The 25,787-nt window shown below is 41.8% G+C and overlaps 1 protein-coding gene across 2 annotated transcripts in view; it reads right to left on the bottom strand.

Annotated features, from left to right (window-relative positions):
- Nucleotides 1-3,406: 3,406 nt before the first annotated feature.
- LOC122645775 (TATA-binding protein-associated factor BTAF1-like) overlaps nt 3,407-25,787 on the bottom strand; it is a 91,784-nt gene continuing 69,403 nt past the window's right edge. For both annotated transcript variants that reach the window (XM_043839137.1, XM_043839138.1), the window contains 10 exons: nt 22,614-23,103; nt 22,448-22,516; nt 21,160-21,264; nt 20,779-21,006; nt 20,434-20,697; nt 20,292-20,341; nt 9,095-9,204; nt 8,940-9,022; nt 4,221-4,433; nt 3,407-3,905 (listed from right to left, as the gene is read on the bottom strand). In XM_043839137.1, the coding sequence (XP_043695072.1) occupies nt 3,732-3,905; nt 4,221-4,433; nt 8,940-9,022; nt 9,095-9,204; nt 20,292-20,341; nt 20,434-20,697; nt 20,779-21,006; nt 21,160-21,264; nt 22,448-22,516; nt 22,614-23,103 (1,786 nt within the window). In that variant the 3' untranslated portion in view covers nt 3,407-3,731. The remainder of the gene's footprint in view (nt 3,906-4,220; nt 4,434-8,939; nt 9,023-9,094; nt 9,205-20,291; nt 20,342-20,433; nt 20,698-20,778; nt 21,007-21,159; nt 21,265-22,447; nt 22,517-22,613; nt 23,104-25,787) is intronic.

The raw sequence follows: 25,787 nt of genomic DNA, 5'->3' as shown, positions 1-25,787 counted from the left end.
TTATGTTTCATTACATGTTTGGTATTTTACTTGAATAATATTTAGTTGGGCAAGAGATTGCTACCTGGTCGCATTGTCCCTGCATGAGCGTGGAGCTAATTGGAGAGTGTGTAGAGGCATCAAACATGGATTGAGATTTTTTACTTCACAAGTATAAGGCACATTCCCGTGTCTAGGTGTAGGGGCCATGCCACCAGGTAGCCCTATGATTCCCCATTTACTTTGAAGGATTTCTTTTCCATCACTATGCCTACTGAAATATAAAGCTTGTTAAGGGAGGCCCCCTTTGGCCATCAGTTATCCTAGATAAATCCTAAGAAAGCAAAATCTGCTAATCCCCAGTTGTGCTTTAGCCTTTTTCTTAAAATAAAAAAAAAAAACACTCATCTTGGCCCAACTACATCCCATTATCCATATATCCTCCCACTTATCAAATGTCCCACTAGCTTCTAGAGTCCACCCGGAAGGAGTCTCCGTGTTGAAGAAAGATGTCACAAGGGCAATACATTGCCGAAGGATTAAAAAAAAAAGGAAAAAAAGAAGAGCTCCGTCTCCAACGCTTCACTATTTGTCACATGGGAGTACACGGGTTATTCTGTGTGATAGAGGACCATGCAAGCATCTCATTGGTACAATTTCAACTTAAATGAGTGGAGGAAATGACTAAAATTACATAATGTCATTTTGTATTTTATATTCATCTCTATTTCATGACATTTTGGTAATTTTACTAAAACTTAGAATCCAAGTTTGAGCAATTTTCCTTACTTCGGACTAATTTGGCTATTGAGATGCATGTGGGGTCCTCTATCACATGGACTAACTCATGCACTGTCAAGTGGCAAATAGTGAAGCATTAAACTGCACCAGTCATAGTGACGCCTCGAAGGACCCCTCCTCCCCCCCCCCCCTTTTTATCATTAAAAAATATACTAATAATTTAATTGTCATTGAAATAAACTCCTTTTGGGGTCATGTATGGAAAACTACCACCAACACTACTATCATATATTCCAAGAATCACACAAGTTTAAGGCTGCATTTGGTATGCTTTCTTGGAATGCATTCCAGATTGATTTTGCATTCTCAAATGATAAAATCAACTGTTTTTAACATCCGAGAATGCGAAACCAACCTAGAATGCATACCAAACACAGCCTTGATCGTTGCAAGAAGCAAGGTTGGGAATAAGTTTTAATCGGTTAGTGCTCTTAGAAGTGTTGCCATTGTTGGCAACAAGGATTTGACAGTGGTGGTAGTGGTCATCAGTAAATGGTTGTGGCGGCAGTATTCGGTTGGTCAGCAGGGTATATCCCCGAGGCGAATTTTTGGGCTTGCATTTTCTTGCTTCTTTCTCATTGGTCCGAAGGGTATCTTTTGGAATTGTATATATATTCTCGTTAAAAGACCGAAAACGCATCTCTGGAGCCCTAGTGAAGAAGGAAATCGAGGAGAAGTCGTCTTCTACCATTCCGACGTGATTCGAAAGCATAGGCATGAAGGAAATTGTCAGAAAACATCAGTTTGGTCGTTAGCGATGGATTCGAATGCTTGATTTGTTCTGTTGAAGATCTCACATCATTCGTTTGGAGTTGGGAGTTTTCCTTTGGGAAGGTAAACGTGTTCACAAACCATTGTCTCTGTGTAATCTGCCAAGGGTTGGGTTTGTGATTGAAATCTGATTATTGGGTTGATTGATTGTAAGACTAAGGCCATTTTGTATTGGGGATTGAAGTCCTTGGCCTCACTGAGGTGAGAGGTTGAAACAGGGTAAGGGGTATCCTGGCCGTAGGGGCAGCTAATTGTACTGTTGTTGAGTATTGGGCATATACAAAACCCTAAGGGGTATTGCTCCGTGAACGTAACCTTCACATACTGTGAGGTGAACCACGTAAATCGTGTCTCTGTGTCTACTTTTATTTGTTGGAGACTAATCCCTATTTGTAGAGTGGGTTTATAGTCTTGGTAGACTTGACCACATTCTGGTGGTGCAAGGTGAGACTGTAAATGACTGTGTGGTTTGCAGAAGACATTGGAGAATTTAAGGGAACTGATTCAAACTCCCCCCCCCCCCGCTCAGTTCGATCTGGCATTCACATAATCCATTGGCACGGACTTTCACTAGCAGATGCAACTTGGGAGGACTACCATGAACTGCACTATTAATTTCCTGAAATTTCCCTTGAGGACAAGAGTATTCCCTAGGAAGGTGGGATGTTAGTTGGTTGTTTCGTTTCCTATATAAGTTTGTAATGCTGATTCAAGAAGTATGGGATAAGTTATTTGGCACTTAATTGTGTTACTGGAAGTATCTGGTTTACCTCAAAACAAACCTAAAATTTTCTTCTTTTTTTCCGTTTCCTCTAAGCTGTTCTTCTCACCTTTCTTATCCACTATAGGAAAATATAAGAAAGTTACTCTACAACTCCAACCACCTTCTGTTAATACACCAGAAACAAGATCATTACGTTAGCACTCACATAAGGCCACAGCGGCACAGCCTGTGCACAGGACCAGCCCACACGTACGTTTTCAAGCAGGCTACAACCAGCCGAGAAGTACACATCCATACATGAAAGCAGGCTGGTAGACTCTTGTTTTCACTTTCTGACATAAAAATAAGAAGGGGAAAACCTTTTTTGGCATAAGACACTTGCCAGAGTTTAGCAGGGCTCACCGGTGATGGGAACGACCCCTACAGTCATCGGATTTGAGGCCAGCAACCACGGTAGGCTGCTACAATTGTTGGCGGAAAGTCTTTGTGTTTGCATGAAGTTAAGGATAGAGGAATATTCTCCACACGATTCCTCATTTCTTTGATAATAACCTGTTCTGCCTTCTGCGATCGTGCATGAAAACCCTCCCCTATGTATACCTTCTGCTGTAAATGTTTAGAGTTGAAGCTCACCCCAGATCTGTCCCCTCCAGTTCCCTGCCCGGCCCAATTCCCCCAGTGCCTGTAACAAAAAAAAAAAAAAAAGGGGGGAAGCAATGACCACCCTACCCCTGCCCGAACACTGCCTGATTGGGATCCACCCCCCTTATTACAGGCACTGGGGGGAATTGGGCTGGGCAGGAAACTGGAGGAGATAATTTTCCAACTCACCCTCATACAGATCCAGTAATTGAAAATTTGGTCCTAGGACCCTGGGTTTTGAAGATTCCCTAAACCTGTGTGAACTGTCAGAATTGCAGTACTATAGTGGTACAGCCAATGCAAGAGAGGTTTCTAGGGGCATGCTGATCTAGAAAACTTTTGAGATAACTGTCCTAGTCGTTGTAGATAGGGATCCTGAGTCATAGCTTATTTGTCAACATCTTAACCTCGGATTCTCAACTAAAACCATTTGCCTTAAATGTAGTGTCTTCAGTGAATTACATAATTCATACGGGAATCAATGAAAAATTACTGGAAAAGAGTAAAGAGGGTGCAACTACATTATGAGAAGCTGATGGTATATACAATATGCAAAGAATACAAATTTCTATTTCCTTCCCCCCTCCCCCCTTTGCCCTCCTGCATTTTCAATGAACCGGATATATATCCACCTGACTGAACAGTCAGAAAGCCGCATTTTCCTCTTCAGCCAGCTTCCCACAAATACAATGAACATTTACAAACATTAAATCAAAAAAGAAAAAAAAAAAAAGAATTAGGGCAACAACGACAAAATTGAGAGCCAACAGACAACTAATACACACTGTACATTGGCTGTGATTAGATTCAGCTGTTAAGCTCCATTAAGCTTTGCTAGAAACTGGTTGAGATTGTATTCCTCTGTATACTGTGATTGATCCCAAAGCTCCTCTAGTCCACCAAGTATAGCTTTCAACCCCTTCCCACCACCAACTGATTTTGGGTCTCCATCAAAGCTACCTTCTGAGCTCTTTGAAACAGTAGCACCCTGGTTGATCCAATAATGTCCAAAATTTTGGCAAGGTGAGAGTGAGAATTAGCAGAATCTCAACTGTGGCTAAAGAATTCAATATCTAGTCTTCCCCACCAAGTGGGAGAGATTTGCATTTGTGCTTTAAATCCATAAGCAAGTTTGGAGACAAATTAATGTGCTTACCCAACCATAAAAGAATCATATATTCAGGTTTTAATCATGCCTCTCATCCGAAAAAACCGAAGTATCTTATTTTTCTGGTGTAGATATGTAACAATTTTCTTCATTTATTAAAATGTAATATACAATGTAGAGAGTGGTCAATATTACCTTTCTGCTAGTCTGGGCTGATGTGAATAGATCAAGCAACTGGTCTGTATTCATTGTCTTCAGGCTGGTGTTCTCTGCATTAATAACTGCATTAGCAACTGAAACTTTGAACTTTTGGAGGCTCATAACTTTCTCTTCCAGAGTTCCACGCATGATAAGACGATGGACATTCACAACCTTGCGTTGACCCAACCTATGAGCTCTGTCCATAGCCTGAATTATAGAAACAAACAATAAGAATAGAAAGCGATGTATCATATATGACAGGTCATTGTCTTCTTGTCCTACAACTTAACCATAAATGTCTAATGGTGCATTTACGTGGCCTAGGGTGAATCCCAACTTTAGTAGTTTGCAGCACAATAGAGAGCCTCAACCTCAGTTTCTTCAGCCAAATGAGCATAACTCAAATTTAATGTACTTTGGATACTTTTGGTTCAAGTAATTGGTTCTATTTCTAGTAGTTTGGTTTAATTAGTAAATTGTCTTATTCAGTAATTAATTCATCTTTAATTACAATAAAATTGTAATAGGGAACAAATGACGGATAGTCTGGAAGGCGAAGTCAGAATTGTAAATGAGAACTTCAATGCATAATGAATTTCCAGAAATAATAGAATGTTGAGAGAATGAACTGCATTGTAAAATTCTTTGACCTAATCCAATCTAAAATCTAGATCCCACCATCCATTACCTCACAGTGGGAGATCTAGATCTTTCTATACAAAGGGTGATGTGCATGGCAGGTACCTACCATTTTCCATAACATTAGTCCTACTGCCCACCATTGCACACTTTCCCAAATTAAAGCCCTGGATCATCCAAACAAGATGGTGTTAGAAACATTTTACATGGATTGCATTTTTATTAAGTTGCTCCTCATATAAAGACATGCCGTCAAGTGTATTTCCATGTTCCTTGCCTGACCCGAAAAGGTTGTGAACCATCCCTTCACTCAACAACCCCTTATTGTTTCAAGCTTTCTAATTTCAGGGCTAGGGAGTTGAGCTCCTCTAGAGAAGAACTGGGTTTGTCTTATGATGGACTCCTCTTCCAACAAGCATTCACTGCAGTTGAGACAGCAAATGTGATCTGCTTCTCCAACCCGATGGACAGCCAAAAACCAGAAGAGATGGTTGAATGCTTCTATTTTCCTCTTTTTGCTGCTTCCGCAAACCCTTCTAATAAGTCCACTGCTTCATTTATTTTCTAATAATCTCTATTCCACATTTTAAGATGTGTTAAGTGGCTCAAGTGTTCGCAATTTGCAGAACAGGAGATGGTTAGGCTAGCATCTCCGAAGCAGGCCATCTGCTGATATGAACATGGGGGTTGATCATCCTTGGGAACAAAAAGAAGCTGAGCTGCTAAGGTCAGCAATCACCTGTGCTTTGGCCATTTCCATCTGGCACAGCCCCTCCATCAGAACCTTGCCCATCTCCAACTTACCAAACCTCCCCAACTATGTATCATCTCTCTCTCTCTCTCTCTCTCTCTCTCTCTCTATATATATATATATATATATATATATATATATATATATGTATGTATGTATATATACCTTCAGCTGCAGTTTTCCCTGCAAAATGCTTTGCTTCTCTTTGGGAATCTGAAATTAAGATTGCAGGAGGCAAGATCTTCACAGGAATAGGGATGAGAACAAGTAAGCAATGTCAAAGGGAAATCAAACCATTCCCTCTCCTCTCTTTAACTTCAACTCTTCCCAGATATAGATGCCATCACCAATTTTGAATTCAAGAATTTCAATCATGCAGTTATGGTTGCCCTTGTTGCTGGGAGCCCTGCTGAGTGCTGCCATTGATTAGTAAAGGGAGAAAAGGATGAGGAAAAAACACAATACCATTGCCCTGGCAACGACTCTTGACAGTAGACGTGGTTGAGATCAGTGCCAGAAACTGTCTGGTTTAGCAGGTGATTGCTGTTACAGAGGAGATAATTGATGCCTGAAGAAGGTTCATGGAGTGATTGAAGAGAAAAACTGACATGGACAAAAAATTGGAGACCATGTGTTGCATAATCCATTACTTTCTTTAATAAAAAGTTAACAAAGGACCCTGAGCGGCAATTTGGGAAATGTTGGATTGCAGGTGCTAATTTGGCAAATGTTAGGGACCTGTTCTGCCAATTTGTCCTTAATAAAACCACTCTCCCATAACAAGCATTGCATCCGTGATTTTAAAACCAGAATGGATTTCAGACTGTTTTGGCAGGTAAGTTTGCGTCCAACAGTCAGCCCATCCAGTCCAACTGTGATGGTGAATTTTACAAATACTTTCGCCTCAACACATTGGATTGAATTGTTTTAGAATATGTCAAGCAGGCCCTGATGCGGACGGACGCCTGCAGGTATGGTGTATGGGTGTAGATAAATCAATATTTCAGGTGTCATGTTCAAATCTTACTGTTAGCTAACAAAGAATGGGAGAATGGCTTGAGTATTGTTTCTTCACTCACAGCCCTTTCATTTATATCTTGTACTAATGAACAGAATTACAATACTGCCCCTGTATAGCCAACATGCTTATATCAGGGGAATAAACGAAGAAAGAAAAAACACCCAAAATACCCTTATCGGGTTACATAACTCAACACTTACTTCTGCAGTTCAAACTAATTTCTTAAGCAACACATTCTATATAAAGCATGCCTACATCCTAGAAGTCAGTCTGTGGTTAATCCAAGCAACCCAACCAGGTAGGGATGCATTTGGGTAACATAGATTTGCAAAATTGTCCCAAAAAGAACTATTATTCTCAGATTGGAGGTGCAAGATCATCAAAAACCTAAAGAAAGAACCTTCAGTCTGGTCCTCCTTTACAACAACAACAACAATTCAGCCTTAACCCAACTTAAAGGGGTCGTAATGTAGAAGAGGTTCTGCTAAGAACCACTCTACAGTAGGATCATTAATAGTTGCAGCAGATCATCAATAATGGAAGCAAATCAGAATTAGAAGGTAAACACAAAAATAGAAGGTAACAAATGCTAGGTAATCCAGCCAGCAGCAGGGTTCAAGACTGGGACCGAGTGGGCTCCTTAGGGGCCTGAAGCAGTCCTCCAAGTATCACTTTGATTGAGAGGAAGAGTGCTAAGATCAAGACCTTCAAATCAGGAGCAGTGAATAAGGAACTGATGCAGCCGCAGGTGTGGAAAGTGGTCTTCTTTGCCTCTGGACAGCAACAGCAGATTCAGTTGTTGGTTAGGATGCTCTCTAGGTCTTCACAGATGTAGTAGCAGCACTTGATTGCAGTCACACAACAGCAGGAACAGTAGGAAATTGAATAAGAGAAGAAGATAGAGAAAGGGGGAATAGGGAGATTCGGCTCTCTCAGCCAGGCCTCCCAGCCCTTCATCCTCACAATAGGATAATCACAACTTGCACAAAGCAATCTAAGCAATTTCATTAATTTGTCTGGAGGCTACTAAGAGCCACATATATAGGCAGCAATACCTTGCTCCTCAAGTAAATAGAAAATAGAAAGTAACTTGCTACCAAGTAGCTTGCAACCAAAATAGAAACTTCCTATAAAATCTAGCTGCTTTGTTTCAAAATAGAAACTCTTATTTTAGAGAACAAAACAAAAATAGTAACAAACTGAAATTAGAAACTACCTAATATACTTTCTAAAACTAAAAATAGAGACTAAACTATGGCAGCATTAGGATAGAATCTTTCTCCACTTGATGGGCCCACAAAATCTTCTAAAAAAATATCCCCACACAAAGAAAATATGGGTTGTGACACTGTTCACGTGAACAGTGTTTTGACCTCTTCTTCATGTTTTGTCCTACATCAGATCGGCTACATAGATCCAAGTAGAGACAAAAAGGGGAAAAAAAGGGTAGTGGCAAACAACATCGACCCATTTTAGCTACGTACCGCTTCTTAACTGCGCAACATTTTGTTCAAGGCCTCGAAAGAGGAATATAATACAACAATAGCATCACAGCATCATGGTCCAACTAAATGGGGTCATCACATGGATTTTTTGCTCTCTAATCAGCTCTATTTGAAGTCATACGACTCATACCAGGGACAAGGCCTAAGCTGAGCATGTCTCTCTTCACCACTTCTCCTATGGTTATCTTAGGTCGGCTCCTGGCTCTTTTGGTTCCCTCAATCTGAATCAGGTCACTCCTCCGAACTGGGGCATCCAGAGGCCTTTGTTGGACATGGCCATACCACCTCAAACGACTCTCTTTAAGTTAGTCAAGAATCGGAGCTACTCCCAAACACTCTTAATCTGAGTCAGGCCCTCCTTTCTTACTCTGAAATAACTTGCCAAGAACCTTTTCAGCCAACAAGTATAAGGCAAGGAGAGCAACCTTGCCCAATCCAAAAATAAAACCACTTGCCAAACATTAGGCAAAGATTGTTCTTGGTTTAGAATATTTTAGGTCTCCCACAACCTCAGTAAGATGAAGCAATGAAAATACAGTTCCATCCTAGTTGGCCTTATTTAACACCTCAAAGCAAGAAAATAACAAGGGCCAAGTGCCTAAGCCTTTCCGATCCAGATTAGAAACACTATTTTCACAGATTTTGTACTAGAATCAGGACATAAGGTATTGCCATAAAAAAAACAAGAGAACTTGCACAAGAAAGTAGGTGCCTCCCCACCCCCCCCAAAAAAAAGAAAGGAAAAAAGAAAAAGAAAGAAGAAAAAACTACAAATAATACAAGGATTATTTTAATACCTGGTGATCTCTCATCGGATTCCAATCATGCTCCATAAAAACGAGTGTGTCAGCTGATGTCAAGTTCAATCCAAGTCCACCAACTGCAGGCAATGTTGTGTAAGTTACTTTTTTTTTTAAGTTGAAAGTACTTTCCGTAAACATTCATATCTTACCATGTGTTGTGAGTAGTAGTACATCAATGGTAGGGTCTGAATTGAAGGATTTCACGATTTCAAAACGTTTTTCTGGTTCAACAGAGCCATCCAGCCTCAAGTATGTGACACTGTTGGGGCAAGGGGGGGGGGATCATAGGCGTAAGAAGTTAGCACTAATTAATACAGCAGTTGTATATATATATTAAAATTGCTAATTCAATAATTGCAGAATTAGTTAAGAAACAGAATCCGATATGAGAGATGAGAAATCTTTACAAATTAATGTCTGATCATAAGTTCAAGAAAGTCCTATTAAAACATTAAACTAAATCCAGCTGTTATAAGACAAGTTAAACGGAAGAAAGACTAAATGAAGTTAAAAATAGCCCATGCCTGAGAATGGGTTTCTATTGCACCAAATCTATGTAACCAAGTTGGAGAAGAGCAAAGCCATAGTGTCTTTTTCCTCAACTCCATGACCTTTCCCCTTCCGGCGGCCCCTGCCGCTGCCATCCCTTCTCCTTCCTCCTTCTCCACCTCCCTCTCCTCTCCATTCTTGCTCGCTGCAACCCTTCCCTGGTTCCAAACCTTGGAAATCCCTTTTCGATTCTCCCCCATCCTCCACCCTTGATAGATACTCTCTTCACTTCGTCCCCCCCCCCCCTCTGTTATAGATGAATCCAAGGTTGGTTTCTGCCCCAAGGGTCTCCTCGACGATGAAATTTCCAAGTGGCAGTGCTGCCTGCTTGGTCACTTTCTTGGCAGCCGACCTCCTTTCCAAGTGGTAAAGTCTTCTCTTCTAAAGCAATGGAGAGCTGTCGGAGCTATTTTCACTTACCTGATGTCTAATGGTATCTTCATCTTCCGTTTCTCCAATGATGCCGATAAGCTATGAGCTCTGAGGGTGGTCCTTGGCAGATTGGTAAGAAACACATCTTCTTGCGCCAATGGGACCATCACTCTTCTCTTTGTAAAATTGACCTTCAAACCATTCCCGTTTGGATAGCCCTCCCTGGTCTTCCACTCCACTACGGGTGCCCCTCTGGCCTTAGCATTGTGGGTTCGATCATCAAGAAGCCTCTTTACGGACAAACGTACAAAGCGCATGGATCATCTCTCATTTGCTAGGATTTGTGTTGAAATTTCCACCGAGTCTCCTCCGCCTGACTTCGTCACCATTATGGAAGAGGATGGCCATTCTTTCTCGCAGAGAGTCCTCTACGAATGGCTTCCCCTCTACTGTACCTCTTGCAAGGTTTATGGCCATTCTTCAAAGCTTTGCCTTCCTGCTGCTGTCAAGCCATCGGACCCCTCTTTGAAGTCGTTTGCCGATGGTACTGTTGGCTTTGCTGGGGATGTCCCTTGCCATCGTGTTGTTGAGGCTGCCATGGTTATCACCGAGTATGCCATGGGTGTTGAGCTTACTGCCAAGGTTGCTTCAAATGTTGTTGTGGGTATATCGAGTGTTGAGGAGGGAGTAGCAATTGATCCGGTTGTTGCTGATTGCTCTCCTGCTACTGTCTCTGGTATCCTGGAGGGCTAAAAACCTCCCTGCTACCTCACGTGGTCGGAGAAGAGAGAGAAACCACCGCCCTAGGAAAAGGCCCCCAACTTCCGACATCTTTCCCTCTGATCTTCAAAGCTCCAGGGAGTTGTCCCCTGTCCCTCCCGACCTACAGAGCTCCTTTTCCTGGTCACAACAGGTTTGCAGTGCTTCAAAACCTTGACCCTGACGCTGACTGTGATGTCTCGCCTACTCCTTCTGAGCCCTAGGTGATTCGTCCTGATTCGCCAGTTCCTCCTAGTAAACTGTAAAAAGCCTGGTTGCCGCCCCTGAATACCCCTGCTACCCAACACATCCATTCTCATACCCCTATCCTCGTACTCACCCTCTACCACCCCCCTTTGTCACCCCTTTTCTAGCTCCAATGTCCCTTTGAAATCGTAACATGCGATTTTATCAAAACCGAAGACCCCTTTAACCCTTCATTTCCCTTTTAACCCTTACCCTTCGTGCCCATACCCCCCGTCTTCCTTTTCTCAACCACCCGACCCGACTCACCCCATTTCTCCTTCTAACCTTCTAAACCACTTTCCTTTGACCCGGTTAAACCCTAATCCTACCTGCGCTGAACCAGACCTAGGTTCCCTTTCTAATCCCTCGACTCCCCACCCAACCCACCCCGAAGCATCTCTTCATCCCTCCCATTCCTTGGTTTCTCCTACCCCAGCAATGGATCAGTTTCCCTCTAACGCCCCCTCAACGTTCCACCCCGAGGTTTATCTTCTCCCATCTCTTCCCTTGGTTACTCCTCCCCCCTCTTTGAGCCATCTTCGCATCCCCTCTCCCTTGTTCTGCTACCCCCCCCCCCCCCCCAAAGGAATAATACCTTCATCCCAAAAGCACTCCCTCGACTTCTCCCTTGAGCTCCTCCATGGGTTGGTTGCCCCCCCCTCCACTTCCTTATCATGATTCCTTGGACCATCTGGAATGTTTGTGGCCATAACGCCACAGCCAAACAATCTGACATTCATTCCCGACTTAAGTCTTCCAAGTCCCCCCTCTACTGCCTCTTGGAAACCAAGGTTCTGGAATCCAATTTGTCCCGCATTGTCTCCTCCATCTCTCCTTCCTGGTCATTTCTCTCCAACTACTCCCACAGTCCCACTCCTCAAATGGTTGCATTTGGATCCTCTGGGACCCCACTATGTATCATATTTCGGCTTCCTCCTCTTCCCAATTCATCCATCTCAGCATCTCTGACCATCTTGATAATCACCTTTTTTTTCTTCATAATGGTTTATGCCTTAAACCGTCATACGGATCGGATCCCCCTCTGGGATGACAATTGCTCCCTTCCCCTTCTGTGGACTCCTCTTTATGGGGTCTAGGAGGAGATTTTAATGTTGTCTGGTTCAGCCATGAGAAAATAGGTGGGTCCCCTCTTAACCAACAAGCTGTAGAAGTGTTAACTCCTATCTTGAGGACTCTAGGCTTAACAACCTTAGATGGCCGGGTGCTGATCTTTCCAAGCACAATAGGCGCTCCGACCCCAATAGAGTTGCTTATAAACTTGATCAAGTCCTTGTTAATGAATCCTGGCTCTCCTCCCTTCCATCCTCCTATGCTTTCTGTGACCTCCCTGGTCTATCTGACCACCTCCCATCTCCCCTTTTGTCCTCCCCTACTTATCCTTCGGTCCCAAGCCTTTTAAATACTTCGATATGTGGTCCTCTCATTAGGACTTCCTCCCTGTTGTCAATGCTGTCTGGGACATTCCGGTCCATTCCTTTTCCTCCTCCCTCCTTGTCTTCTCTAAAAAACTCAAAAATGTCAAAGCTGCCCTCAAATCCTGGAATCTCTCTTCCTTCGGAAACATTTCCTCTCGTGTCTCCTCCTGTATTAACAACCTCTCTTCCATCCAATCCCGTCCTCAATTAGACCCTTTCAACCCCTCTCTTGCAGATGATGAAAAGTTAGCCGCCTCTAAGCTCTCCTCCCTGCTCTACCAAGAAGAAAGTTTCCTTAAGCGAAAATCCTGTATCAAATGGCTAGAGCTTGGTGAGTCCAACATTGCCTTCTTTCACCGTTCCCTCAAGCCTGCACAAACTCCAACTCCATCCTTTCCCTCACCTCCTCTGATGGCTCAATTCTCTCTTCTGTTGATGCCATCAAAACTTCACCATAGTTGTCAAGGCGCTAGGCAATCCGAGGCGTTTGAGGACCTCCCTAAGCGCTTAGGCACTTAGGCAGCGCCTAAGCGGTGACTAGGCGGCCTAAATCGCGTTACAATATTATTTATTTAATATATCAGTTATATGTATGAAACAATCAAAACACACATTCGGTTTATATTTTCTTGAAATTGGTCATTTTCAAGTATACCTAGTCTCACATTTAATTCATACTACTCTTAGAAAATATGATGTTATCAATAAGTAATTAACCTGCTCTCAATTAGAGAAATGTTCTTGTTCTCTAAGAAATTTGACTGATCAAATGATTTTATTTTTACATGAGACTTTTTGTATTAGGTAGAGCACAAAACTAGCTTTCCAACAAATCCAAGATTGCTTAAATCTGATTTGTATTGAAGGAGTTGTGTTCCGGTCAAACCTTATTTGGTGTGCGCGAATGCTATCAAAACCGCTTTAAATGAAAATATTTTTTTAGATATCAAAACAAATGAATATTTTACCGCACTTTTGGTTTTTAGCAATGTTTTATCAAATAAATATCATCCCCCCCCCTCTCTAAGTTTCCTTAATATCAATCCAATACCCAAATTTTGAAAAATGATAATACCCTCCGCTACTTTTTAAAGATTCTATCAACCGTACCCTAACCGTTAGAAAACGTCATTAAGTGTTGACGTGGGCATGTCCAATTTTTTAAAACCCCAAATTACCCTTAGTATAATTTCATTCCAATTTTACCCTCTTCAATCCCAAAACCCTTTTTCATCTTTTTTTTCCCCCAAAAACCCATTTTTCGTTTCTGCATTTTCTTCTTCTTCTTCCTCGCACGCCCCACCCCTGCAACATTGCCCCTCTACGTTTTTAGGGTTTTTTTCACCAAGGAGCAAAAACCACAACAAAAGCCAAAAGAAAAGAGCAACGATTCTCCAACATAAACGAGGAATCGTTACTCCACCATTTCCATCTCCTGCGCTCCGTCTTGGTCTTCCCCTTCTTCTTCCACCTCCTCGTCGTCGCTCTATCTCACTGTCATATTCGACCCCTTGAAGCTCCACATGGCCCCACAACATCCCATCCGTTCTCTCAGACTCCTCCATCTACTCCGTCCGCTCTGTACTCCTTTCATTCCTCAGATTCTGACCCACCACCACTACCTCAATTCGTTGGATGAGTCCTTTTCTGCCCTCTTCTTCTTTTATATCTATGCCCGTGCAAGAACCATTGATCACATCAGGTTTGTTGTAGCAATACATGGAACACCCACTGTAGAATCCCTGGCCATTATTGGAACCGGTGATGTTAGAGATCATGTCAGCAACCCAGAGCCGTGAATTTGTTCTTTGTTTCGGAGATGGTGAATAGGTTGTGGTTCTCCAATTTCGCAGAAATTATGTTCGAATCACTTGTCCTCCGTTCACCCGACTCGTTGTAGCAATAGTAATTTACAGGACAAACTACAGTCAATTGGCCGTTAAATGAAATATCGATAACTTCCAAGTCACTTCCATTGAACATCAGTTTTGGAGGGTTGTAGCTGTCGTTTCAGATTAGCTTAAATTCTTTTCAGTAACAGTCTTCATTATCAGCAGCTCCGAAGCCAAAGGGGTAGGGAATTTGGACACCACCACATTCAGAAGTGCAATTGGGCTTTGCCAACTGGCCATAACAGGACGATGAAGAGGAACGGAAGCAACACGAGAGGAGTAATCATGGATCCGGCTGAATTGAATTCTTTCTTTGTTGCTTTTTAATTCATTGGTTGCTCATCGTTTGTTTCACCAGCTATGCTATTTATCAGTTCGGTTAGGTTGGGTTCAAACCTTCAATCAAGGAGGAGAGAGAGAGAAAAAGCATCTGTGAGCTCCTTCAAGAATAGCAACTCCACCACCTTTTAATTCAAAGAACACGACAAAGAAAAGAAGAAGAAACCCCAAAGTTAATCAGAAGAAGAATCAAACAAACAGAAACCCAAGAAAAATTAAAAATTTCTTGCAAAAGCAGAAAGATGGGGTCTCTTTGCTTCGCTCTCTCACTTCGTTTTCGAAATCAGTTGCGAGAGAACAAAATAGGCAGCTTTCGTTTTCGTTTTCTCTGGTTTCTTTGGTTTCAACCATAGTACTAAAACTCGCGAAATTTCGGTCGAGATATCGAATATTTCGAGTATCTTGACCTATCCGAAACGAAACGCAAGTCCGAAATGAAAAAATGCAATATTTTCGGAAATTTCGGTCATCTCGTTTCGAAAATTTCAGAAATCTCGAACATTTTTGGCATTTTACACCCACAGAAAAATACCATATTTCGACCGAGATTTCGACGAAATTTCGATATCTCGGAAATTTCGGTCAGACCGAAACACCGAAACGAAACGAGATTTAGTACCATGGTTTCAACTACCCTTTTGCTCCTTCTAGTAGCCCCTTCAAGTTTCCTCTAAAAAACAGTAAGCTTTCAGAGATGGCGGCGGTGGTGGTGGATACAACTGTGGTGGTGACCGTGGCTACTAGAAGAAGAAAGAATTAAGGTTAGAGACGAGGGTAATATCGTCTTTTCATACTCTATTTTAACAGAGTTAGTCACTTAGGGTACAGTTGCTAGAATCTTTAAAAAATAGGGGAGGGCATTATCATTTTTCAAAACTTGGGTATTGGGTTGATATTAAGGAAACTTAAAGGGGAGGGGGTTGATATTTCCCCTAAGATTTATGGAATTTTTAGATTTGAGAAAAACTCCAGAATTAGAAAGTTGAAAATTTCACCTACCGCCAAAAATCCAATTTTTGTTCTTGAATTGGGGGGTTTACTTTTTATCCTTTTGGAATTTGATATTTTAACTATTTTCATTGGATTCAATTAGGGGGTATTTGTTTATTTATGAATAATATCTTAAGTAAATGAAATACCAAATATAAAAACATTTACTTAACATATTCGCACAAAGCAAACAAAGATCCTGGCCCTGATGGATTTAGCATGGGATTCTTCTACTCTGACTGGGACATCATCAATGTTGACCTCACTAATGCCATTAGAAGCTTCTTCTTCAATCATAGGTAGATCCAATGCATCATTAACCATACCTTTCTCCGTCTCATTCACAAGAAATCAGGCGCCTCCTCCATGGCCGATTTCAGACCCATCTCCCTTTGTAATCTCCTGTACAAATTCATTGCCAAAATCCTTGCTAACCGTCTCTACCTTGTCATTGATTCCCTTGTTAGTGCTAACCAATCTGTCTTCATCTCTGGGCATAGCATTTCTGATAACATCATCCTTTGCCAGGAAATCGTCCGAGGCTTTGATCGCAAATCCCACTCTTCGTTCGCTCTCTTGAAAATTGACATTCATAAAGCTTTCGACGCCATCCGTTGGGATTTTATCTCCCATGTCCTGTTCAAAATGTCTCTCCCCCCGATCTTTGTCAATTGGATCCATTCCTGTATCTCCTCCCCCCGCTTCTCGATTCTTGTGAATGGTAGTCCGGCTGGTTACTTTTCTCCTTCTGTTGGCATTCGCCAAGGTTGCCCTCTCTCTCCCTTCCTCTTTTGACTTTCCCTTGAGGTGTTATCCGTAGTCTCCAATCCAAAATTGACCTCCACCTCATCTCTCCCATCCCCAAATGTAAGCCCACAAACCTGACCCAACTTGCTGTCCATTGAGTCCATCATGTCCTCCCTTCTCCTGTTCCAAAACATTTCTGGCCTCCGCATCAATCTCCTCAAGTCCCACATCTTCCTTGCCGGGGTCCCTGACACCACCAAAAACCTTCTCTCCTCCCTTACATGTTTCACCAATGGTACCTTTCCTGTTCGATAGCTTGGCCTTCCCCCTCATCCCTGCTAGACTTACCGTTTACCATTGCTCCCTCATTTTGGATCTCCTACGCAAGAGGTTGCAACTCTGGAAAGCTCAGCTTCTCTCCTATGTAGGTCGTTTGGAGCTCATCAGATCAGTCCTCCAATCTTGCTACATATATTGGAGTGGAGTTTTTAGTCTCCCCAAGGTCATCATCAAGGAAGCAGAGTCTATTATGTGCACCTTCCTTTGGAAAGGAGTAGATTCAGCCAAATTTCTCCATCCCAAGAGTTAGTCTTCCCTTTGCCCCCCTAAATCTGAAGGGGGTCTTGGTCTCAGAAGGATTAATGATGTCAATCTAAGCAGAGGCTCTCTCAAGCTCATTTGGAAGCTCCACACCAACAAAGGCAGCATTTGGTCGTCTTGGGTTTATGTCGGGCCTCTCCAAAGGGACTCCATCTGGTCAGTTAGCCTCGTGGCTGATTCTTCCTGGGTCTAGCGCAAAATTCTCCAAGTGAGACACATAGCCATAGATGCCATCTCTTGCAGGATTGATGATGGCCTCTCAACCTCTCTCTGGCTTGACAAATGGCATCCCTCCGGTGTTCTCTCCTCTATTGTGAGTTCCCGTGATATATACTCCTCTGGGCTAGGCAATTCTTTGGTCGCTTCCATCATCTCTAGAGGCTCGTGGTCCCCCCCCCCCTCTTTGTGGATCTTTGGAGCTCCCTCCCCCCCAATCCCCCTTGGTCACCTAGGCAAAGGAGATACAATCCTTTGGCTCCCTTCCCCCTCCGGCAGATTTAGCTCCCACTCAGCTTGGAACATGGTTAGACAAAGTGGGACCCACTGTCCTTGGCATAAAGTCGTTTGGTTCAAAGGGCATATCCCTCGTCACAGTCTCATCTCTTGGCATGCTCTCTCCAACTGCCTTCCGACTCAGGCTTTCCTTATTCATCGTCATATTCAGGTCTCCCGCTGCTGCCTTTGTTGGAACGGTCATGAAGATACAGACCACATGTTTTTCCCTTGCCCTCTGACTTCTTCCATTTGGAAACGAGTCCTTTGCTCTTGCTGGCCGTCCCTCTTCATCAGAATTGGATTTGGATAGACATGACCTTTGGAAGGAAATCTATTTTTGACTGTTGGCAAGTTGGCCTTTTGTGCTGCCATCTCCCACATTTGGATGGAACGCAACCTTAGAAGATGGACTTCCAACTCTCGCTCTTCAGACAAGATTTGGAATGCCATCTCCTTCGATGTTTCCTCTAAGATTAGTTCGCTTCCTCTTACTAATTCAAAGGATTCCCAAGGAACAAACTCATTGTTGTATCCTGGGTCTTCCTCTTTCTATTTTGCAGTCTAGCTAGCTCTAGGCTCTCTTGCTCTCTCTCTTTTTGGTTTGTTTGCCCTCGCGCCTGTATATTCCGCCCTTTTCTTCGTAATATAATTTTTATTCATCCAAAAAAAAAAGTTTGAGAAGACATATATACAAGATCAGGATTTGTACTGATACAGGATTTAGATTTCCATCACCCATGATCCATCACATGCAAACATAATGATGTTCTTACCAATCATTTCTCAACAATCAATTGTGTATGTGGTATTACTGCATAGATGCTCAAGCAGTTAGAACTTGACATCCGAACGTGGTTTGGATAATTCCTGTACAAGCGAAACTTTGATGCATTAACTCCTTTGGCACATGCATGGCTCATAACCGAACCTCCATGCTGTTGTATCAATTCTTATCAACGAAAGACAGAGATAACTGAGGCTGTTCAAATGGGCATAGGTCAACTAAATGGTATTCCCATAGCAATTGGGGTTATGGATTTTCAGAAGGCATGGTTAAGCCTAGAAAAAACCACCAAGTGATTCCAGTTTTGTTATGTCAAAATTCTTCAAGAAACCTACTTAGTTCATCTATGAAGACCAGAAAAATCATGCAAGTCAAAAGGCATCATGCAAAGCCACCATGTTTGCAAAACCTGACTCCAATCCTATCCTACCAAGGTTATCATATATTCATATTTAAAACCACCTCAGCCCCAAATCAGTCCACGTACCCATACCCAATTTGGACACATATCATCGCATAGTTGTCAAGGCATCCAGGCTCTTTCTTGGGGCCACGGCAACGAGTTTACATTGATTTATGTTTATTGTTTTGTTTTGTTTTTTTTTTTTTTTTTTTGTTATGAAGAAGGAAATTTTAAAATTACTTAGAGGGCAAATTTACAGATAAGTCATAGGTGAAATAAGAGTTAGATGTCGGGGCCTTTTCTGCCCATGATCTAAGAAGAGCTAGAATGTTATCATTTTTACAGTTACAAAAAACCATATCATTAGAGATTTCCTGAGTTCAAGAACAAAAATTGGATTTTCAGCGGTAGATGCAATTTATAACTTTTAAATGTTGGGGTTTTTCTCATATCTATAAATTCCATAAATCTTAATATGATAAAACATTACTAAAAAAGAAAAGTGCGGTAAAATATTCATTTTTTTTATGTCTAAAAAAATATTTTTATTCAGAGCGATTTTGACAGCATTCGCGCACACCAAATTAGATTTGACCTAAACATAATTCCTTCAATATAAATCAGATTTAAGCAATCTTGGATTTGTTGGAATTTCTTACCAACCGGCATTATTCTTAAAAATCATTCTCTTCTCTAGTTTTATAATTTAAAGCCAATTTCCATTTCTTACCAAAACAAACATGGATGGATCTTGTAGCGGACATCCTACATCATGTTGATAGCCCCCCCCCCCCCCCACCTCTTCCCTGCCTCTTTCTCTTATTTGGAATGACCTTCAGTCCATCTCCAGAAGATTGCCAGCTAGAGGTGATTGTGTTTCTTGAACAGCAAACTACTCGCTTCAGTTCTCTTCTAAAGCAGCTTGGAATCTTATCCGGTTGAAAGGCACGACGGCTGTTTGGAGGAATCTTCTCTGGTTCAAGCATCATATACCTCGCCATTGTTTCACACTTTCACAGCCTAGAGAGTCTTCACCAACTATCTTCCTAACCAGGCCTTTCTTTGCAGTCGTCAGATACAGGTCTCCACTGCCTGCTGCCTTAGTTGGAACAATGTGGAAGACTGGACTCACCTGTTTTTCGAGTGCCCTACCTTTAAGGCCATCTGGAAAGGTATTCTGACCAAATGCTGGCCTGCTCAAAGAAGAATTCTTCCTTTCTCAAGAGAATGGATTTGGGTTGATATGACCTTTGCTGGATCCTTTATATGCGACACAGTTGGGAAGATAGCTTTTTGTGCTGCCCACTCATATTTGGATGGAGAGTAATATCAGGAAATGGACCTCCAATTCTCGTTCTTATCAACAGATTTAGGATTCCATTTCCTTTGAAATCTCCTCCAAAGTTTCGTTAGCCCCTCCCTCTTTTTGTTCTGACACCCCAAGGAACAGACTTATTGTTGTATCCTAGGGTCTCTCTAATGTATCTTTTGCTGCTCCAGCTCCCCTTAGCTGAAGCTTTGGATAGCGGCCACCTCTTGTAATTCCCCCCTTGGGGGGCCCTTTTTCTTTTTCTTTTGTTGGTAATGAATTCTTTTATTCACCCAAAAAAAAACATGGATGGATCTAAATAATAATTTGTAAAAAATAATATTTTGACAGCAATGAGATAAACACATGCAAGAAATGTACTATACAAGTAACAGAAAGGACAAATCAGTTGTTTTGAGACTAACCTCTTCATATGTGCTTGAAACAAATCTTTTTCAATTATGTCCAGTAAGGCCTGCACAGCATACAATCATTGACCAAGGATAATAATTAAGTCACAAACCTAATTACATTATAACACCAACCAAGCATATAAGAGAATATTACCTTGTGCTGAGCAAATATCAAAACCCTGTGCTGCACCACACCAATGGCACCTTCAGAACTTGAAGCATCCGAGCCTATTCCACATTCTTCCAGAATTTCTTGGAGAGCAACCAATTTTGGAGAGTGGTGCAGTTCATGAAGGTTTGAAATGATGTCATCAATGCCAGGCATGATATTGGATAAAATGCACGAGAGATAATCTGGAAGCTTTTCACTAAGGACAAGCAATGGATGACTACAAAGCTTCAGTAGGTATTGAAGTGCCTGTGACATAAAACACAAATAAGAACAAGAGCATAGGGTAGTATATAATTTACAGAACTGACGTTTAATTTGACACAGTACCTGGAAGACATGTGAAGATGCTTTTGGTGAAGGGCTATGTCCTCTAGTATCTTCTGAGTCATTCACGTGAACCAAGGTGGAAATTTCTTTTCTTGCATCTGAACCAGAAAACTGTTCATAAAGTCTTAACTGGACAGGGCTGAGATCACAGAATCTGTCCTGAATAATTTTCTCAGGCAAATCAGACAAAACCTCATCCTTTGTTCGACGGAGGAGGAAGGGCATGACCTAGTACATAGAAGTTTAAGTGAGTTCATAAACCAGGAGATCCTTTATATAGCACCCAAAGCATGACGTAGTGCATAAAATCTAAATTGGGTTTAAAATGGACCAAGAGTATATTCCTGTGCCAACTAGCAAATATGTCAGTAAAGGTGGAACCTGCTTATGTAATGCTTCCATTGCAAGTGCCCCTGCTTCAGCATCCTTGGCAGAACATTTGGGATCCCTAGCTGCTACCAATGGCTTCCCATAAGTGGCTTGGAACTGAAGGCAATTTGAGTCAGCAGTGGCTTAAGCATATTGCAAAGAGGCAAAAAGAAATTAAAGTGAACAGTAAATCCAAAATCCCAAAATCAGTGCCGGTAAGACTGATTAGGTAAATAAATTAGATTTCTGATATATCTGATATTTATTTATAGTTTCAAAAACATTATAAAGTAACAGAAATGGAAGACCAACCGTTACTTAATGGCGGCCTGTGAGGGCCTGCACCCATATCTTTAACCTGGATTTGGGGGGCCTACAACATGGTATCGGAGCAATTCTTTTGATAAAGGATTGAGGATCAGAACAGTCAATTGAGGTTTAAAGTGATAAGAGTTAAAAGAAAAGTGATGTAAGAGTATTAGAGACATGAACATCAGAGATAGTATGATGAGAGCAAAGATAAAGGTCAAAGCCAGAGTAAGCAGAAAGATCCTTAGGATTTACCATCACAAATCGTAGATTAAAGAAGACAAAAAAAAAATCAGAAAATGAACAATGGACATCCAAAAGCTTAATTTTCTTCACTCATTACGGTGGTAACCATGTCTGACCCTTTCTGCCCACAGTGCATGTAGGCAGTTTCTTTCTTACATTTTCTCTTTCTTTTGTGGGTGCTTGGGAAAGACAGAAAGCTAGTGCCCATTTTCTCAGTAAGACCACCACCCTTGTTCACTACTTACTTTAGCTTCTTAATGTGAGAAATCCCAATGAAGAGATCCCGAACAATGCTGAGGCAGAAGGGAGTGGGTGTGGGAGTGGGAGAATGGATCAAAGCAACAGTTAGCATATGATGTGAAAAGTCTCCTCCAGTTACTAACTAACTCTAGACATATCGGACTTCGATAACCATCAATTGCTGGAGAAATACAGAATTTACAATTACAAATAGTTTATTAATCCTAATGAAAAGTTTCCACCATGTGACATACTCCAGGACAGACGAACATCAGGGATCTGTGCATAAGAATCCATGCTAGCATTGTTCAGTATATCACCCGTTTGATATTCTAACCTATCATGAACTTATTCATATTCCTCATGTTTTATTTAAATACTATTTCTTATCTTCACCTTTCCTGGAAGGATGCCTATGACATGTAGCAGATGAATCCAAAAGTAAATGAAATACAATTCAAATTGAAAAAAAAAACTTGATAAAATATCAAAGTTGTTAACTCACTTGTCTCTCTGTTCCAAGAAACCCAGGCATTAGAAAGTCAAAAAGTGACCATAACTCCAAGATGTTATTCTGGAATATAAGGTAAACCAGTCATTAGAGTAATTTAAATTTCAGATCTTCATTACTCAAATAATGTCAAGTGTAAATCCCAAGGTTAATAACCAACCTGGATTGGTGTTCCACTCAATAGAAGACGGTGTTCAGCTTTAAGCTGCTTTACCGCAGTCGTAATTTTAGACTTTGCGTTCTTAATAATATGTCCCTCATCTAAAATACAGTAATTCCAGAGTTGCTGTCTAAGGTAGTCAATATCCTTGCGGACTACATCATAGGATGTTATGACGACATTATGCTTTTCAAACTGACATCTAAGTGAAATACGCTCTTGAGCAGAACCAACATACTGTAGAGGAGTCATTACAGAAGGATCAATAAATTTCTCTATTTCATAGGCCCAATGTCCAACTAGTGTAGATGGGCAAATAATTAGAGACAGAGGATCCTTCCCATTCTTGGATGCACGGTGCTCTGCTATATCAGATGCGATGATTGCTGATGCCTGCAGTGTTTTCCCGAGTCCCATATCATCACATAAAATCCCATGGAGCTTGAACCGTCTCAAGAAAGCCAACCAGTTTATACCCTCTTGCTGATACCTATGAACACCAAACACATTTTTTAAGAACCAAAGAACAGACAATAAAGAGGCATCAAATTCTAATGTAGTCCTCGATTGGTAGGAGAGCTAGGAAGAAACAGAAAAAAAATCAGAAAAATACATTTTTTTAAGACCCAAAAATATGAAGACAGCAAAGATAGTTCCCGAGACAGCTCCAAGGGCTGCAAGCATTTGCAAGAAAAACAACTATTTTCAGTCCCCCTCTCCAACCCCCATCAAAACTCCCCCCCCCCCTCCGGGCTGCCCATAAGGACTCTTGCACTATTGTCCATCTCCAAAAGATAAAAAGAAAATCAAGCATTGTAATTGAGGTACAATGAGACATGCACATGGTTTGCACCTTGACTTGTGGACAGGTGCAACCTGTCACTCAGGCAGGCTACTGAGGCACACACAAAGGTGCTGTGACATAAGGACTCTTGCTCCATTGTCCATCTCCCAAAAAAATAAACATCAAGCATTGTAATTAAGGTACAATGAGACATGCACATGGTTTGCACCTTGACTTGTGGACAGGTGCAACCTGTCACTCAGGCAGGCTACTGAGGCACACACAAAGGTGCTGTGGTGGGGGGGGGGGGGGAGTTTTGATGGGGGTTGGAGAGAGGTAACCATAGAGCCCAGTTTGTTTAAAAGCTAAGTATGGGGTGGGAACTGGGATAGTCTGAGAAATGGGTGGGACATTTAGTGGGGTGAAAGACAAAACTGGTAAATAAGAGTAAATTTCTTGTAGCATCCCACCCCACTTCGTTTGGTTGGGTGGGAAGGTGAGAGAGAGAGAGAGAGAGAGGGGGGGGGGGGAGGGGAGGTTGGGTGAGTGGAATTTCTGTTGGTTTTGATTATTGTGGTGGTGAACATGAGCTTGGGAGTAGGAGAAGGATGATCGAGAGGGGTTTCAGCAGCAACAGCGGCAGCAGAGGTTCATCAAGTCATCGGAGGAGATCGTGGGTGGGATATCCCTTCTGACATCACTGCTTGGTCTGGGGTGGGATACCGCTTCCAACATCGATTGGGTGGTAATATATGGAGAGAGGAAGAATGAGGAAATAGAAAGAGAGATGGTTACTCTAACCTCGTCTTCTCAGTCATCGGACTTTCGTTTGCTGAACCTTCTAAGAACACTCTCTCTTTGTGAAGAGTTAGCTTTGACTACTTTATTGGTTGCTACATGCCTACATTAACCATCTCAAAAAGTCAGGACAAAAGTTCGATGGTAATTTTAATTTCACATCAATCCAAGTTTGGTTCCACAGTTAACACCCATAAATTTTGGTAGGTGTGTGGGAAGATATCTCTGCCTAATGTATTCTTCAGACGGTGGGGTCGCTCTACAACGCAAAGCTCTGATTGTTTCTGGCCATTTGGGTGGGCTGGTAAATTACTCGTACTGCATAATGATGGGGAGGATGGCGAGGCATTGCCTACAATTGCTACTGAAACTCGTCAATTCGATTCTTGGGATGCTTGGGATTGCAATAAAGATTTACACTCTGGATGTTTAGGATTTGGCAGACACATAGATGGCTCTCCCTTCATTAATTCTAATTTTCCTACTCCAGGTTAGCTTCTTTTCCCTTAATCCCCACCCTTTTTTCTTTCTTCCTCTTTTTTTTTTTTTTTTTGGAGGGGGGGTGTTTTTATGTCATTCTTTTTGGGTATTTATTGGTGGGCATATTTTTCCCTTTACTTGGTTTCTTTGTCTTAGCTACAATCAGTGTTGAAGACTTGAAGTACAAGTTTGGCTAGTTTGGCTAAAGTAATCTTGATTTGTTGGATTGCAATTTGATTGAGAGAGAAATGGTGTGTTAAATTCCTTTGGAAATTTTTTTGGTGTTGACTGGGTTGATCTTCATTGATGCATTGGGATATCGTTTGGTTAATTTCTTTTTCAGGAGAAATCTCATTGTAGAGCATGATCAATCGAGTATGTGGCTATGTGCCAAAAGAAGTCGACACAGAAGATGCTCTTCTGGTGGACCAGTCGAGACTCTGAGAAGAGAACGATGAGCCCCACCCCCTTCCCACTGCCAATCCAAGAACATGAGAGAGAGACCTCAACCACCACCCTTCCCCATCGTGACACCACTATAAAACTCTTTTCGGTTGTAGAGAGAGAGAGAGATTGAAGAAGACGACTAAGAAAAAGTAAACGTTGCAAGTTCCGTGAACCGTGCAAGAGTCCTACCAATGTGGTGGAACATTGGAAGAGGGTGAGATGGAGAACACGGCAACAGACAGGGAAAGCTGACTTGCAGAGATTGTCTGGTAACTTTCCCACCCCAGCTAACCAAATACCTCACTTTCCCATGTTTTTGGGAAAGTCGATACAACTCTCCCACCCCACCAAACAAATGGGCCCTAAAGAGTGGGGGGAAATAAAGAGAGAGAGCACCAGTGGTATGAAGACCAAGAAATACAAAATACCATTTATTCAAATGAAATTACATGGGACAGGGGGCAGAGGGGGGCCATTTTTCGTGCATACAAAATATACAGCATGAAAATACGAAGGTACCTTCGCTAATTCAATATTATAGATAAAAAGGACATAACAGCAAAGTAAGAGATTAGAAAACAATAATGAAAAGAAACCTAAACTTAACCAATAATGGCCTGTAGGAGCAAACTAGCAGGGGCTGTCAACAGAAATGTGTTCTCTTT

This window comes from Telopea speciosissima, chromosome 11 (assembly GCF_018873765.1).
Source record: "Telopea speciosissima isolate NSW1024214 ecotype Mountain lineage chromosome 11, Tspe_v1, whole genome shotgun sequence".
NCBI lineage: Eukaryota > Viridiplantae > Streptophyta > Magnoliopsida > Proteales > Proteaceae > Telopea > Telopea speciosissima.
The sequence above is the reverse complement of the archived record's forward strand: the minus strand, read 5'-3'. Positions and strand labels throughout refer to the sequence as shown.